General features: G+C 39.9%; 1 protein-coding gene across 1 annotated transcript in view; it reads right to left on the reverse strand.

The window, feature by feature from the left end:
• Nucleotides 1-1,493: 1,493 nt before the first annotated feature.
• Nucleotides 1,494-16,594, reverse strand: part of ncald (neurocalcin delta) — a 59,202-nt gene continuing 44,101 nt past the window's right edge. The window contains 2 exon segments of the mRNA NM_001129941.1: nt 1,494-6,378; nt 10,012-10,117. Coding sequence (NP_001123413.1) covers nt 6,281-6,378; nt 10,012-10,117 — 204 coding nt within the window. The 3' untranslated portion in view covers nt 1,494-6,280.

The raw sequence follows: 16,594 nt of genomic DNA on the forward strand, positions 1-16,594 counted from the left end.
GGAAATAAATAATATCGGTACATGCATTTTGAATGTACCAATACCAACAATTTAGATGCTCTTTCTGTTAATGTTACCCGCGCTGACTACCAAACAATCTTTCCCACGACTGTTCACTGTGGGAAAGATGAGCGTTTATACGTGCCTGGCCAGCTGAATGGCTGTATGCAGAGGCAAAAGCTTGCAGAAAGGAAATGTATGTCGCCGAATTGGAAGACAAAGCGCTTTGTGCAGCAGATCAAGAGACCACAAAGAGTTCATGGTTCAGTAGCTGCAGTGTGACCTGACTTGTGTTCTGCAGTAGCACAAAATCATACGCAGTCAGCTTGACTCGTTATGTAACAAGTGGGGTAACATTATCACTGCCCAATACCCAATGCCAAACCTAGGGCATTCCAGCTGTTACTCACCACAGAAGTGATCTGCTACTATACTGTGCTTCTACAGTGGGCTCCATGCCGAGCCGTGGTACTGCACTGAATATGTGTCATTGCTTTATGTGAATGGTACTGTATTCAGCATGTTGAAAAAATAAAAATTGTCGGTGAACTTTGTATTAAATACTTCAGCTCCTAGTTGTTGCTCTGTGCTGCAACCAAATACAATCGTAGAAATCCAAAAATAGGGAAAAAGCTTCTGCAGGTTTGCTGCAAAACATTTATTGTAGGTAGTGGTAACACAACTTGTTTCAGGTCAATACCCTTTGGGTCAAGGATTACACTGAGGGTACTGACCCGAAACATGTCGTGTTACCACTACCCACAATAAATGTTTTGCAGAAGCAGCTTTTTCCCTATTTTTGGATTTCTACAATTGTATTCAGCATGTGTAACTCTACAGTACCCAGTTCTACCCCCCTAGACCTAGTTAGGGTTGCCACCTTTCTAAATTGTACTTGCAGCTGGGGGGAAGGAGGGGTGGGCACAAAAGGGGCGTGATGATGACATCAAATGGGAGGGGAGATGGTGCAAAATGGGCAGGGTTGTGACATGGTGACAGCTGGAAGGACAGTTATGAGGCACATCAAGGATGAAATAAGGTAAGTTCTTGGCAGATTGGGGTGGATCAGGGCCAGTCTTAAGGGTATTACATATTTACTGGCAACCACCCTTGGCAATTGTTTCATCTATTAGGCTGGTAAATACCTGCCAGATGGCAACCTTTAACTTAGGCCTGGGCCATACACGCACAATGGTATACATAGCTATTAGAAAAAAAATTCAAAGGCTGAGGTTAGGCGTTCCTCATATCTAGATTTATTTTCCCCCTTTATTGATTCTATCTCGTACCATACAAAAAGGATGATGTATAATGGATAAAGTGCTCACCTAACGGGTCCATAGTTCCACTTACAGGATCCGAGAGCAATTAGAATTCACCGTATCTAATTGGTTATAGTTAACAAACCTTGACCTAATTTTATCAACCTCAAAGCTGGATAAATGGCTTGCATTGATCTGAGATTTAATGAAGAAAGATGGAATACACATGAGTTTGTAAAACAGACATTTATTTTGTAATTGTACATTGCCCTTGATAACAACCCGGAAAAAACCCCAAACAACATATTCAGAGTGTGTGAATACATGAGAGGAAGACGATGTGCAAACGCTGATACAAGTCACTTTGGTGGCTCGGCCCAGAATTTACCCATCCGACGCGGTCTGTGATATTTGGTTGCATTTATTGTCACAAAGGCTACGATCAATGTGAACCTTGGTAATAAATATTTTATATAAACACAAAATCCAACTCATGGGCAAATGGAAAATATTTCATGCAAGGGTTGACGTCCTTATCAACAGGAGGAGACACAATGAGGATGCGGGGTTTTCGCCATTCTCTGACAGAATGGATCCCAAGAACTGAATCATTGTAGGAAGACAGTGTTGCAAGCAGGGAATTAGAGAACAAGTGCCCGTTTGGCTGTTGGTGGAATTCTGAGAGTTGTACTACAACAACAGCTGGAGGGCCAAAGGTTGGGCGTTCCTCATAGGAAACCAACTGTTACACAATAAGTCTTTTTTTTTTACTGTTTTACTACCATGGGAGCATGTCCCTAACAAAAATCAGTAATTTTGAAATGGATCAGGTTACACACAGCAGGTAACGGATATAGAGATTGTTTAAAATTTTGAATTAATTTGGCCGCTGAATCCCATAAAAATGAAGTGAGAAGTTCAGACAATGGTGTTCATCACTGCTGTCCAGTTACTTTCTTTGTAGTGGGTTGAGCGTCCATGATACCACTTACACGGGGGCCGGATTATAATAAAATTAGGATGGAGTGATGATATCACACAAAGACAGAGGAGACCTGGTACAATTTCTTGAAAGGCTGAACCTAATTGGACAGCCTATGTGAAAAAAAACCTTCCTTCCTGGAAGGGCAAGGATCAAATGGCTCATGTGGCTTACATATCAAAGCATTATGTGCTAAAATAAAAAAAAAAAAAAGTGTGATCATCTATTTTAACGGAATCACATAATGGGCCATCTGAGCCAAATGTCTCGATATAGTGTGCTCCATCTGTAATACACAGGTAATATATTATATTAGCCCAGAAATGGGCACCCTGCACTTCCACAAGTTCTAGTTCAACACAAGTGCATGTTATGTTTTGTAGCCTGCGCTTAATCTCCTCCAGCATGGTGGCAAAATGGCCAAAAATATTTTCCTATTGGCCACCAGTAAAACAATGGAACAGCGTATCCACTGGGAAAAGCAGCAGAAGGCAATTTCCAGCGGTTATGTGATTGTTTTATGGTTGTGATTCACACTGACACAGATGGAAAGGGATCTTCAGACATTTTTTAAAAAACAGTTTATGGTGCCATATTTGTTCTTTATCGATGGGAGGCCAAATAATCCAGATGTTGATCATCAGATTGGATTTTCCCATCAGATTAAGGACTGCATTGGCTTGGTAATGTGGTCCTTGCCCTAAAGGCTTGTATCCCCCATTGGTTGTGGTGGGCAAGTTCTGCTCGTATGGGGGCCTTGCCAAAAGAGCAGATCTTTTAATGTACGGCCAGCTTTATTATAACAGCAAACAACATGAATCTGGGCATCTACAAGATCTGGGGGGGGCCTGGAATCACTCGTCCTTGATTTCAATGCCAATTTCAATTCACTTGAAAATCAGAGGATCAGTTTTGAGCAACACCTGCCTGAAAGGCAAGTACACTCATGGGCCCAAAGATTGCACTAAAATCAATAGGGAGTGATTCCAGGCAATAGGTAGTTATTAAGTGCTTGGGCGACAATGTGCCCAGAATCATGGAATGTGCCATTGCTCATATGGCTGCCGATATCACTAACCCCGATGATCACATGACATTTTCAACTTGGAAAAAGCCAGAGCAGGAAGGCTTATTAAACAAAATATAAATCCAATGTCAGCAGGTCCATCTATAACATATTAAATATTAATTTAAAGGTAAACTTCAATTTGATGAGGTCTCCCCTCCACATATTCAAAATCTCTAGTTCCATTGGCCTGAATTCTGTGCATGACAAACTGCATGGACCCACGTCACTCACTTTCAGGGACTGTTACCGCACTTCTACAATATTTGGGGGATTCTGCTGGAATATTTTAAAGCAAAACTAAAATAGAAAACCTCCCAAAAGATGCAAAGAGCATCCAAAGGTTTAAATATGGAGAGGCGGGGCCCCTGGCAATGCAGGAAGCCTAGGGCCCTTCTCTAAGGGGGGGATGCAGAGAGTTGCAGTGCAACAATAGCTGGAGAGTTGCAGGTTGGACATCACTGTTGTATATAAGTAAATATATAGTGAAAATAGCAGAATGCTCGTTACACAATATGATATGCTATCGCAGCTTTAAGCTATGTTTTCCCTTGAGGGGCCCCTTCAATGCTGGGGGGCCAGGGAAAATTAAAAACTCAGTAGATTTAATTTACCTGATGGTTTATTACAAAAACGTATGAAGGAAAAATGATTGTGGGTATTTGTAAAAGCTTGCACACACAAAATAGTTCTTCCATGCATTTACACGAAGGAATGAGAGCTGCCATATTGATTACTTTACTAGAGGTTTTCTCCATAGACTGTTACCAAACAGCACCCCCAGTGGTCATGTACAGAATGTTTGTTATAGTTGTCTTTCAATCCTGCTTTCATCCTGGCAGGGAAAACACAAGCACCCAGCAATAGAAGGTATACAAAGTATATACAAGGGCAAATATGACTCAAAGTAATTCACTATACAAGTTATGTCTCAATTTTTTTCGTTTTGTGTCTGAAGGAAAATGAAAGCCACCCCCAGGCATAACATGGCGTCTTATCCATTTACACAGGATCTATAAAATAGACGTGGGCCCATTGTTATCTATGGAAAGCTGAAGAACTCAGGCAAAATGAGGTGGAAACGTCAGAAATATTCTACCCAGGTAGTTAGAATGCTAACAAGTGTATTTGTGTTACATTTCCACAACAATATAAAGAAATGATAACTTCATTATAGCCTAAATGTGCCAACCAAGAAAAGAGAGAGGCCTTTCAATATTTTTTGTTACATTCAATTCTTGGGTTCCTAACTAAAACCTTTAATGGGCCTATTTATCAAAATTTAAATTTGTAAGTTTTTGAATGTCGATTAAATCCAAATATAAAAAAAACCTGATTGAATAAAATCATTGAAGAAAAACTTGAATACTCTGAATTTTGAAGTTTATAGCTCAACCCCCCCAAAAATATAGAAAATCTTAAATTGAAAAATGGCTTGGATTTTGCTTTAGGACAACTCCAATGGACTTCTACATGAACTTGCGAGTATAATAATGTGCATAATAAAAACCAAACATTGGAGTTTTTTTAAAAACAGAATTTGAATTTGTGAGTGTTTGTGCAAAAAAAATTTGAAAAGAATGTTCATATATCAACCCCTAAGTTCTTGGATCTATAGTGGAACTAAGATGATTTGTTAAAGAAAAACTAAAGCTCAACACAGAGCAAGGTTAGAAATGCTACACATTATGTTTTGGGCTTCTACACCGGTCCAAGGCCACCACAGCTCTCTGTGCCCCCAAAGATGCCCCAGTAGCCCCCCATCTTCTTTTCTGCTGATTCCCTGCACATTCTCTGTGCTGCTGGCACTTACCTGAGCTTAGGGACCCACTCACTATACAGCGTATCCAAAATAATACTTTTACAAAACTTGTGCACTGAGCATGTGCAGTGCCACTGACACAACAGATGGTCTAACAAGATCCAAGGTTAGGAGCAGCTGTGGAAAACTTTAAAGGCCTGGTTCATTACTGTTATAGGGCTCCTGAGCTTCTGAACTGGTACATTAGGCTCAGTACAGATATGGGATGTCTTATCTAAAAACCTGTAACCCAGAAAGCTATGAATTACGGGAACGCCATCGCCCACAGAATCCATTTTATGCAAATAGTTCTTATTTTTAAAAAAAAATCCTTTTGCTCTGCCCCCATCAGTCCTTTGTACTTGAAGTCAACTAAGCAGTATAAATCCATATTGGTGGCAAAAGAGTTGTATTGGGTTTATTTAATATTTGAATGATTTTTAGCAGACTTGGTGATCTAAATTATGAAAAGATCCCTTAGCTTAAAAACCACAGGTTCCAAAATCCCTAGATCCTATACCTGTATGTATATAAATACAGCATGTCTAGCCATATTCATTTTTAGGTTTTCATTTTCAGTGCTGATGGATAGGGAAGGAAAAACACACAACAGAAAGAACCTAGAGGCTGAATTTGTTTAGTGAAATAAATGCAGTATTAAATGGGTTGTATTCATATTACCTGACCTGGGGGGAGGTTACTCCAAGAAATGTAGAAGAATTAAAAGCTCTGTATTACCTTATAACTAATGTTGCTATGTAGCACCCTATCTTGCAGCAGTACTATAGTACAGTCATTATGTCAGTATTTCTGAATTGCCCCCATGGACCCTGAGCTACTGCAGGAGAGCCAAGGAAATAGGCTGTACAACTGCTGCAGGAACACCTTGGCCAGACTCTGCAGTACTACAAGGTACTACAGGTTAGTGTAACACTGGAGCACAACAAGAATAACACTAAATATCTGGGGGAAATGAGGTTGTTATTGTACAGCCAGTGCCCTGCACAAGATTAACAGAATTCACCATTCTTAGTAATCCAGAAAAAAACAAACAAACTGATATCACAAAAGGAAGGTACTTTTGGCCACAAAAGTGGCTACACAACAACAAATGTAATTTTGGCAAAATAAAATAAAATGAGCGAACGCTAATTATAATGCAAACAGTCTCAGAACTGTCCAGCACTGCTCGGATCGCACTGAAGGAGGCGCACGATGGACGGGTCACTTTTTGCCCCTCTGATGAATTCTTCCAAGGAGAGTTTGCCTGTAAGAGAGCAGAGACATGGAGGTTATTACTACAGAGGCCGATATCTGTTCTGCCCTCAGAAAGTTCTACGGTATGTCACATTCCACTTTGGGGGTCATTCATCTCTTATTTTCTACCTCTTGTAGCATTTTATTGTAAACTCTTTACCTCCCATATGAGAATGTATATGCAGTCCATGTATGTATGTATGTATATATGTATGTATGCATGTAGCGTGTATTTACTTTTCTGTTGTACTGCAGTGAGCACCTTAATATTAGTTAAGAGGTAGTGGGAGATAGTTTAACAAGAGCTACAGGTATATCATTTCTATATATGCTTAATGAAATTGCCCACAAGCCACCCAACTTCCACTACTCTCTTCCAATGTCTATTTTCCAGCCATAGGAAAGTGTGCTAGACTATGTGCCTTAATAGAGACACTGATCAGGATCTAAAGGGATTTGGGTACCCCTGGTTCCACATTTGGTCCCTCCCAACCATGCCCCCAGTGCACCCAGTTCATGCCCTACAATTAAACTCCTTGCTCCGGCAGCTTTGGATGATTTTGGGTGCAAAATCCATGATTTTCAATAGTACGCAAAGGATCGGGGCACATGTTACTGGTAGAGATATGGGACCTGTTATCCAAAATGCTTGGGAACAGGGGTTTTCTGGATAAGGGGTCTTTCTGTAATTTGGTACACTTAAAAATTATTTAAATGTTAAATAAACCCTATAGGACTGTTCTGCCTCCAATAAGGATTAATTATATCTTAGTTGGAATCAAGTACAGGTACTGTTTTATTATTACAGAGAAAAGGGAATCATTTAACCATTAAATAAACCCAATAGGGCTGTTCTGCCTCCAATAAGGGGTAATTATATCTTAGTTGGGATCAAGTACAGGTACTGTTTTATTATTACAGAGAAAAGGGAATCATTTAACCATTAAATAAACCCAATAGGGCTGTTCTGCCCCAATAAGGGGTAATTATATCTTAGTTGGGATCAAATACAGGTACTGTTTTATTATTACAGAGAAAAGGGAATCATTTAACCATTAAATAAACCCAATAGGGCTGTTCTGCCCCCAATAAGGGGTAATTATATCTTAGTTGGAATTAAGTACAGGTACTGTTTTATTATTACAGAGAAAAGGGAATCATTAAACCATTAAATAAACCCAATAGGGCTGTTCTGCCCCCAATAAGGGGTAATTATATCTCAGATGGAATCAAGTACTAGCTACTGATTTATTACATAAAAATGAAAAGGTTTAAAAAAATGTGAATTATTCGATTAAAATGGAGTCTGTGAGAGATGCCCTTTCCATAATTTAGACTAGAGCTTTCTGGATAATGGGTTTCCAGATAATGGATCCTATTCCTGTACCCAGTGACTGGGGTATTATTACAGGTGTGCGGAAGAGAGTGGATAAATCAAGGTGACTAATGAAAATACAGTTGAAATGCCTGAGCGGCAAATGCGCAATTAGAGGGGGGCATTTGGTTGCTTATATGGTAAATAGGGCCCTGTGTGTATTTTCTATTTTTTGTCTATTGTTTTAATTTAAAGAAAGCCCATATTTTCTTATTTTATAAAGCACTCGTTTGAAAGTTGGGCCATTCTCACTGAACGTATACCCCCTTCCTTTATAAACAGTGACATTTGTACAGAGCTCCCTATATACCTTTTAACAAACAAACCCCTCCCATCTCTAAGCAGCAGCCTTTGAGCAGCTCATTATCAGGGGGCCCTCAGTAGCCTGGTCATTATTTTTATCAGCGCCTTTAAATTTCTGTGGGATCAAACATTACAGGAAGTGCGAAAAGGAAAATGGTCTCACATATTTGTTTAGTGCCAGAAGTAACAGAAAGCACTGACAATTGTTAATTAAAGCAGCACTAAGTATGTTCAGCACTAGCCCTATTCACTGAGCTCATGTTGAAAGGGGTGTACAGATCTGCACTAGAATGAATTATGGCTGAGCCAAAGCTGAACACTGTGTACTAACATTGTAGAGGAGAACAAATAAAAAGCAGCAGGACAGATATTCAGCCGGTTCTTCCTACTGAAGGAAGTTCTTATATCAAAGTGAATGGGTATCACACATGTTGGCGTGGGCCTAAAGAGCTTTATTTCGGGAATATGAATAACTGACTGTGAGTCTATTTGTATGGTGGCGTTTCCAGACTTCCAGCAAACAACTGCATTTCAGCAGCACTTTCCATCCGAGGTGGAAATCATTAGCGGAAGTACTGGGCGATGACAATGTGGAGAAGTCACCTGTGGTCAGTTTAGAATCTCCATTAAAGGGGGTAGTTCACCTATAAAGTAATGTTATAAAATACCCTATTCTTAGCAAATTTTTAGTTGGTCTTCATTTTCTAATAGTTTTTGAGATCTTCTTCTATCTCTTTCTAGCTGTCGGATGGGGTCACTGACTCCAGCAGCCAAACTGCAGCTACAATTTTGCTTTTATTGTTATTCTTTATTTATCTTTCTAGTTAGACCCTCTCCTATTCATATTCTAGCCTCTCATTTAAATCACTGGTTACAAGGGTAAACTGGACCCTAGCAACCAGCTAGCTGCTGAGATTCAGTACTGGAGAACTGCTAACTGAAAGCTACATCATTCGAAAACTACAACAAATCAAACATGAGAACCAGTTGCTAATGGTCTCAGAATATGAATGTCTACATCATGTTAAATGGAAAAAAAAAAAAAAACCCTAATATCCCTCTTTTGTTTGGTTCCTAATATTGAATTCCTGGAATAAGTATAACTATATAACGCTCTCTCTCTCTCTCTCTCTCACATACATACATATATACATACATATATATAAAACAAATACAAAGAGATGTATTTCACACACATTCTGTTGGGGGTCCCATTGTGTTTGTCAGTTGACTCCATGACCCTTTGAGAAGAGATGAACTGATTGGCAACTATCAAATACTTTGTATTTCAGAAACAGCTCACTTAACAGTAAAACCTATATAAAAATCTTTAGAATCCTTTGATATTGCCAGTCTGTGCATTTATCTAACATACTTGCATTAAAGGCACCAGGCCTCTACAATTTATGGCTAGAGGCACCACATGGGACTCCTCTAATTTAGGCATAGCCCTATGGCATAGTCATTAGGACTCTATGGATTGCAGAGAATCTCTTCCAAATCGGAAGCATAGTAAGTAACCCTAGATCCACAGCTGTCACCCTGTGTATTTCAGGGCACAGTATATGTTTCCCAGGTTTTTACTGGAAGTGAATATGGATGTGAGCGAATGCTTTTCATGTATGCTTGTGGGCCTAGAGCCATTGTTTTCCATCTGAACGTGCCAAGGGATAAAACCATTGGCAGCAGAATATAAGCCAATAGTGGAGTTGCTTCGATAAAAAGGCTCCTTTGATGTGTAGGTGTGTGTTTGCATTTATTGTGGTTATGAACCGGTGTTGATTTTGTGGGTGCTGTGTATTTTAAATGAGCGCCTGAAAGCAGCACGCATGTTTATTTATTGGAGGGTGGCAGCCAACCTGCACTCACATATACAGCTTGGGAATATTCCTCTCGCCCCTATTCCATACTGAACACTGCTGTCAGATACATCCAGCCCCCAAGCTGTTACTCCCAGACACATACCATCTCGGTTGGTATCCATTTGCCGAAATATTTTCTCTGTCCTTTTCTCTGGTGTTGACTCATCCTCTGGCATTTTCATTACCGAAGAAACCATTTTATAGATTGCCTGAGCAGAAAGAAGACAATAAAAGTAAAAATCTGAGAGCAAACCATTGAAGGACGTTCACAGAAATGTCAGCACATAGTAAGGAATGTCTCCCAACATGTCCTACAACTCCCAATGCTGGGGTGCTGGAGTTAGACTGTATACCTGCTGAAGGGAGGGCATGAGTTTTAACACCCATAAAGAGTGGACCTTGGTGCATAAATGCAGTTAATTGATCTATTCAGTGATGCCTACCTAGGAACCTCTAGGAATAATTTTCCTATTAACTCTAATTTAATTGCTGTGCCCTACACATTTAGCTAACCAGTGTAGAGATGAGCATACCCAACCCAACTTAACAAATTTATTGCATTGTCTTATGGTCCAGCACAGACCAAAAACTGTACACGTTTGGTGCATTGCTCACTAACTCTCCCAAATGTCTAAGCCTGGTGGTTGATGTTAAGTAGACCCCCTGCAACAAGCCTTCTTACACTGGACATTATCCAGAAGATGCTCAACCTCAAGCAGCCCATATAATGCCCACCACAAACCCCCACCAGATGCCATGAGCAACTGGTGTCAAAGGTTCCACATCAAATTTGCTACAAATTAACCTACCATAGCATAGGGTGCATACGTTTTACATTCTATGATATAAAGCACACAGCATGCTGGGAAAAACATGGTTGTGCAATGCAAACATTAGCTCCAGTTTTACAACACTGCTGCATAAATAGAGAAACACAAACAACAAACAGGACTTATTGACCCAAGTGACAAACTATTAAACTTAAATGTACTAATTTTGATAATTTTTCAGGTTATAACAGGAAAGGAAAAGTTAACCCGCTTGGTATTTAGGATGCCTGATATAAAGATCCCAGCAGAAACAAAAGGGCCCCTGACAGCAAAGCCTTTTTTTTTTTACCATATTTATACACATATTTTCCCTGCTATGCGGAGGGATACAAGGCCACCACATAAGAGGCCAACCATAATTCACAAGTGACAGCTGATGTACCCTAGAATAGCTGCTCAGCTCACAGGGGAAATAAAAGCATCAATACAAAAAAAAAGGGGGGAAAAAAGAGAAATAACATATAAACAGCAATTAGGCATTGTGTGTGTCCTTTGTTTACTGGTTTCACTAAAAATACTATTTAGGCATAAAAAGCATTATCCTATAGATTTCTTCAACGTCATTTTTTAAAGCTTTTCCATTTCTTTAATTCCGTCCCAGCTGAAACAAAACAAGCCATAAGCCCTAGGCTGCCTTATGCAGCTGATCTATGGGTCGGAGACTAACTTATCTTTCTACGCCCAAACATGGAGATACACCGTAGCAGGCCTCCATGCCACTGAATGCTATCATGTCACAACTTTTGCAAAGGGTTAACCCTTTGCACTGCTCAAAACAACCTCAGAAATCTGAACTGTCAAAATCATGGCCTTTGGCTCCTAGACTGTGAGTCTGGGCCCATTATAATGACTCATAAGAGTGGCTGGGGGTCCAGCCCAATGGTCAGGTAAGATCTGGAGACAATGCTTGGTTCTATAAGGAAGCCCAACCTGAAGGTCAATAAGGATCCTCTGAGGTGACCTAAGGTGCTCTAAATATTCTTGAAACTACTGCTGATACAGAAATGTTTTATTATATATGTAATATATTTATGGGGTCTCAAAACAAATTCTGGACCTCAAAAAGAGGCTTGAAAAAAAAGGGACTGAAATCCATAGCTCTTGATGATGACTTTGTTGAGTTTGACACTACAGCTTCAACTGCAGCAAACCTTGACTACTGACAATAATGTTTTCAATCTAGCTTTATTGCATTACACTTTACTGTTCGTGGTTACAAGCAAGTAAACATACAGTAGATGCCATGATAAAGTAAAGAGACACAAAAAGTGTCTTCAAAGCCAGTAGAACAGCTTTAGAATGGCCTTGGAATTAAGTCTAAACCAATGGCTGAATACTGTGACACTATTATTATGAGGCACCCTATGGTTAAGGGGTGGGCTTTTGTTGGCCAAGGCATTATCTCTGACTTCCTACCAGTGTTCCTGTCTCTTCCACTAGTCACTGTACACAAATATTCTAGAAACTGGGTCTGCTCAGCATTTTTAATTTACAGTATAATGTTCTACTTTACCTTTATACTGTCAAGCATCTATGACGGCATTCATTTGCAATTATTATTTTAGCCCTGCTTAAAATGTGATTGTCTGAAATGTGCTGGCCGCTGTCTTCTTTAGCATCTATCTTCTATAGCCTGTTAGATAATAATCACCCTTCCAGAGATCAGGAAAGGCATGAGGTAGTATTAAAGGGGAATAGTATGAAGTCATTGGGTCCACAGCCCACTGGGAAAAAGCAAAGATGGGTTTTGTCCTGTTTAGTATAAGTACCATCTTCTTACATACGTTCATACATTGTGCTGAGAAATACCATGACAAACTACAAGCAATAATCTCCCACTAATTAAGAAGATCAATGAAGGTGTACTGTGACCCTATAACTAAGTGACACCCCCCCCCCCCCCCCAAAAGAGTGGCAGGACCAACTTTTACTTTATTCCTGAACCTTTTTTTCAAACAAATGTTTGACATTGTTGATACTTCTATTTTGATATATACGCAGATATTTATTATTTTTGTGGATAAAAAAATTGATGTTACAACAACATACTGCCCTAAAATACTGTGCTTCCCCAACAGGCTACTGGGCTTGTGGCCTTAATGATCAATCTTGAAGATGGCCACAATGAGTTTTTTGTAATTAAAAGGATGGTGTTATATTGCGGTCACTTTCTCAAGGAAGCTTTGTGCTGCTAATTAGTATCTGTCTTCCAATGTACTACACATCAAAAACCTGGTCTCTACAGAGACAGCCAACCCAATCACCATTCGGCAGCGAGATAAAAGGCACTTGTGAAGTCATCCCCTTTATAAGGATTTCCTTAGAAGAGCAGTTGAACAGGGACACAGCTATGTATGAATGCCAAGCACTATGTAAACAATACCAAGGTATTCTTTTAGCAGAGATCAAAGAAACAGAGACTTGGTTATACAAGACTAATGTTGAGATGGAAGTTTTATGGTGGCCTAACCCTGGCATCCCTGTTTGAAAGCTTCCGTTCTTTCATGTGCAATGATAATTATGGTGAGATGTGAGAGTAGTTTGCATGGTATATACAGCTATATAATACAGAAGGGGTGGGCGACCTGTGCCTTCTAGATGTTGTAGTTGTAACACGTAGAGAAGCTGCCGTTGTTGCTTGGTATATACACTCAAGCAGGACTCAGATAGCACATTGTTAGCACAGTTAGTAACTGTTTATCAGTGACATGTAATATGGGCATGAGAAGACACCGAAGCCTTTCAAGCACTGGAAAGGACTCCAATAAAATACAGGGATTGGCCAACAAATACACACAAGCTCATTTGGCTTTCTGTTTTGAGCTGGACACCAACTAAATTGTATCAACTTCTTATTAAAGGAAATACAGATTGCTACAGTAAAGGCTTATTTAAACAGTATTCTCCAACACATGGTCATCACTACTTAGCAGAAAGTATTCCAATGAATGTGAGACACTCATTAAGTGTATTGAAGGGATGAATATAAATTAGTAATATCCCTAAATTTAACTCCTGGCCCACCCACCTAAGCCCTTGACCCACCCCAACCGTACCTTTTTCCATCCCCAATCCACTCTCTAGCTTCCTGATGCGCCCTCGCTCCACCCCTGTGATCTCACCACACCCATATTTATATCAAAGTCTGCCCTTTTTTAACTGCCCCCAGCCAGACAGAAACCCTAGGAGAAACAGGTATAGGGGATGGAATGTTTGGAGACACAAACACACTGACAACTGATTTGGAAAAAATCAGACCTGGGTGGGGTGCAGCGGTTGCATATTTGTTCGTGGGAGAAGGTCTTAGGGCGGTGAAGACGAAACAATAAGATTTAAATGAAGAGTCATTTAATGTGGCTTAGAAGTATAATAAGCGTGAGAATAGTACTTTCCGCTATTACAGAGCAGGAAATGGAAAGCTAGTGGTTATAGAGATCCTTAATGGACCCAGAGTTGTGGTTGAGTTCCACAGTACATTCTACACAACTCATTATGGCCACCAAGCTTCCAACTGTCATAAGCAGGGTCTGTTTCTGTTTAAAGTCAATTGCCAGGAAAGAAGTTGTTCTTGTGGTCAACTAAATGTGAGCAATTATGACTTCACACACTCTGAGTTTGCTTGGTGAGCTAGTCATTGTGTGTTTATATCCTTCAGCTCTATCTTATCCCATGATAATGAGTCTTTACTGGGCTGCTAGAAAGGCGCTAGAGTTGGGCTATCTATCTTCTGGTCTCGCTGTGGGTCAAAACAATGTCTTAAAAGGGCTTACAGGACTCCGGCAGGACATACGGAGCAGATTGGAGAGAAAGACTGGCCATGGGTAACAACATACATAGCACTTCTACGCCACATATTTTATCTGGTAGAGAAATACTTGAAACTGCTCTAGGGCACCTGTCTAAGACGTGAATGAAAAGAGGTGGGGACAGGCAGAAGGTTTTTAGGCCAAATAACCAGTCACATGAATGACAAATGGCAAGAGGAAGTACTGGGTGTTTCTCCTAAAGGTTTTTAGGCCAAATGACAAGTCACATGAATGACAAGTGGCAAGAAGAGGTATAGGGCGTTTATCTTGAAGCATTTTAGGCTAAATGACAAGTCAGATGAATGACAAGTGGCATGGAGAGCTATAGGGCCTTTCTTTTGAACACGTCAGCAGAGGAACTTTTCATGTGCCATAGATATATACGCCAACAGTTGTTCCTGAATATAATACAGCCATAGCAGTGTTATATCTCCAAGGACACATTTGGCCTGCTCAGTTAAACTCAAAGCCCTCCAATGGGTTGGTAAGCTTCTACACTGAATCCACTGCAAACACAATCAGTCGCTTGGTTAAATCTCACTGATACATTTCGGTCTTGGAATCATGTGCATTAAGCTCTCTGTTGTATAGCCAAAAGCAATGAAATGCCAAGTGTTTAGCAATAGACAATGTGCAAATACACGGAAAAACATTTTATTTTTAGGAAGCAAACGTTAATGGAAAATAGGAGCGTTAGCAACCACTTCTATATTTGGCCTCTGACGCTTTGAAAATTTTATGTCTGTAAAATTATTGGAAAAGATAATTTGAGCTTCATGCGAATGTGAAATATCGCCGAAAAAAAGCTGTGAGATTTGTGCTTTGTAATTTTCTGCATCCTTAAATATCACTGCTGATGCTGGAATGTGAAAGTATTAACCTTGCCTAAGCTCTGATCCTCCACATCAGCTGCACCATAGCAGGGCTTAAAGGGCTCAGCAAGGTAAATACACTGGGTAGGGGCAAGCTGTTAGGCACCCCCTAGTGGGTCTCACCACTTCTACCCTCTCTCTCATACTCACACCTCTTTAGTGCTTCAGAGCATAGCACCATTGTGCTGACCCCAGGATCAGGGAATTTTTGGAAGAAGAGGAGCCCTGTCCCAAGGTTTGAAGCACCAGGCAGTAATTCTACCTTTACTTGTACTTTAATGCAGGCTAGTATATTACCTATTAATATGATGCTTAATGTAGTCCCATATTATTATCTACACACTGTTATTTGTAAGAAAAAAAGGAAAGAAAAAAAAAACGCAGCACTTTGAAGCTGCAAGAGAGCAATAAGAGAATATATTGTGTAGTATTTCTGTATAAAGAAATCCACTGAAAAAGATAGCTGGCATTTATCATCTTCCTTCTGAGTCCTGAACCGTGGGGAGACTGGTGTTTAAACTGTGTGCCTGTTTTACATGGAAAATCTTGGGAAGCTGAGAGAAGTTAGTGAATACATTCCCATTTTAGAAGTGGTTTGTGAAATGCTGTATTGGAATGGGAGGTCTGTAAGTACCAATCTGCACTAGTGAGTGGTTTAACACTATACCTATGCTATCGCTGACTATTTGGAGATAAAAAAAAGCTTTATATAGTGCATATCTTAAAGAAGAACGCTATATTTATTCTGTATAAAACTTTACCATACCTGAGCAAACAGCCCTAGAAGCTCCCTCCGTTTGTGTAAGATAGCAGCTGCCATTTTAGCTTAGTCTCATTAGAGAGGAGAGGGAGAGACCTGAGATAGGAGGAGGAGAAGGGAGAGGGGGGGAGGAGCAGAGTGAGCAGACTTGTGCTGTTCCCTGAAGGATTTTTCTGAGACCAGGAAGTCTGATACTGAAGAACATATGTACACAAAAGAAGAAAATTAATCACGCTGAAACTGCTCTCTTGCAGTTTCAAAGCGCTAGGTTTTTTTTCTTTTCTTTTATATTTGTTTACAAATGGAGGATTTTCTGGAGAGATCCTACATCCAAACATTTTAAGCTTATATTTTGAGCTTTTATATACACAAAGTTATTTGTACCAATAGCACTCTTACACAGGCCATTGTAGATCAT

The sequence above is a fragment of the Xenopus tropicalis genome, chromosome 6, assembly GCF_000004195.4.
Source record: "Xenopus tropicalis strain Nigerian chromosome 6, UCB_Xtro_10.0, whole genome shotgun sequence".
Lineage (NCBI taxonomy): Eukaryota > Metazoa > Chordata > Amphibia > Anura > Pipidae > Xenopus > Xenopus tropicalis.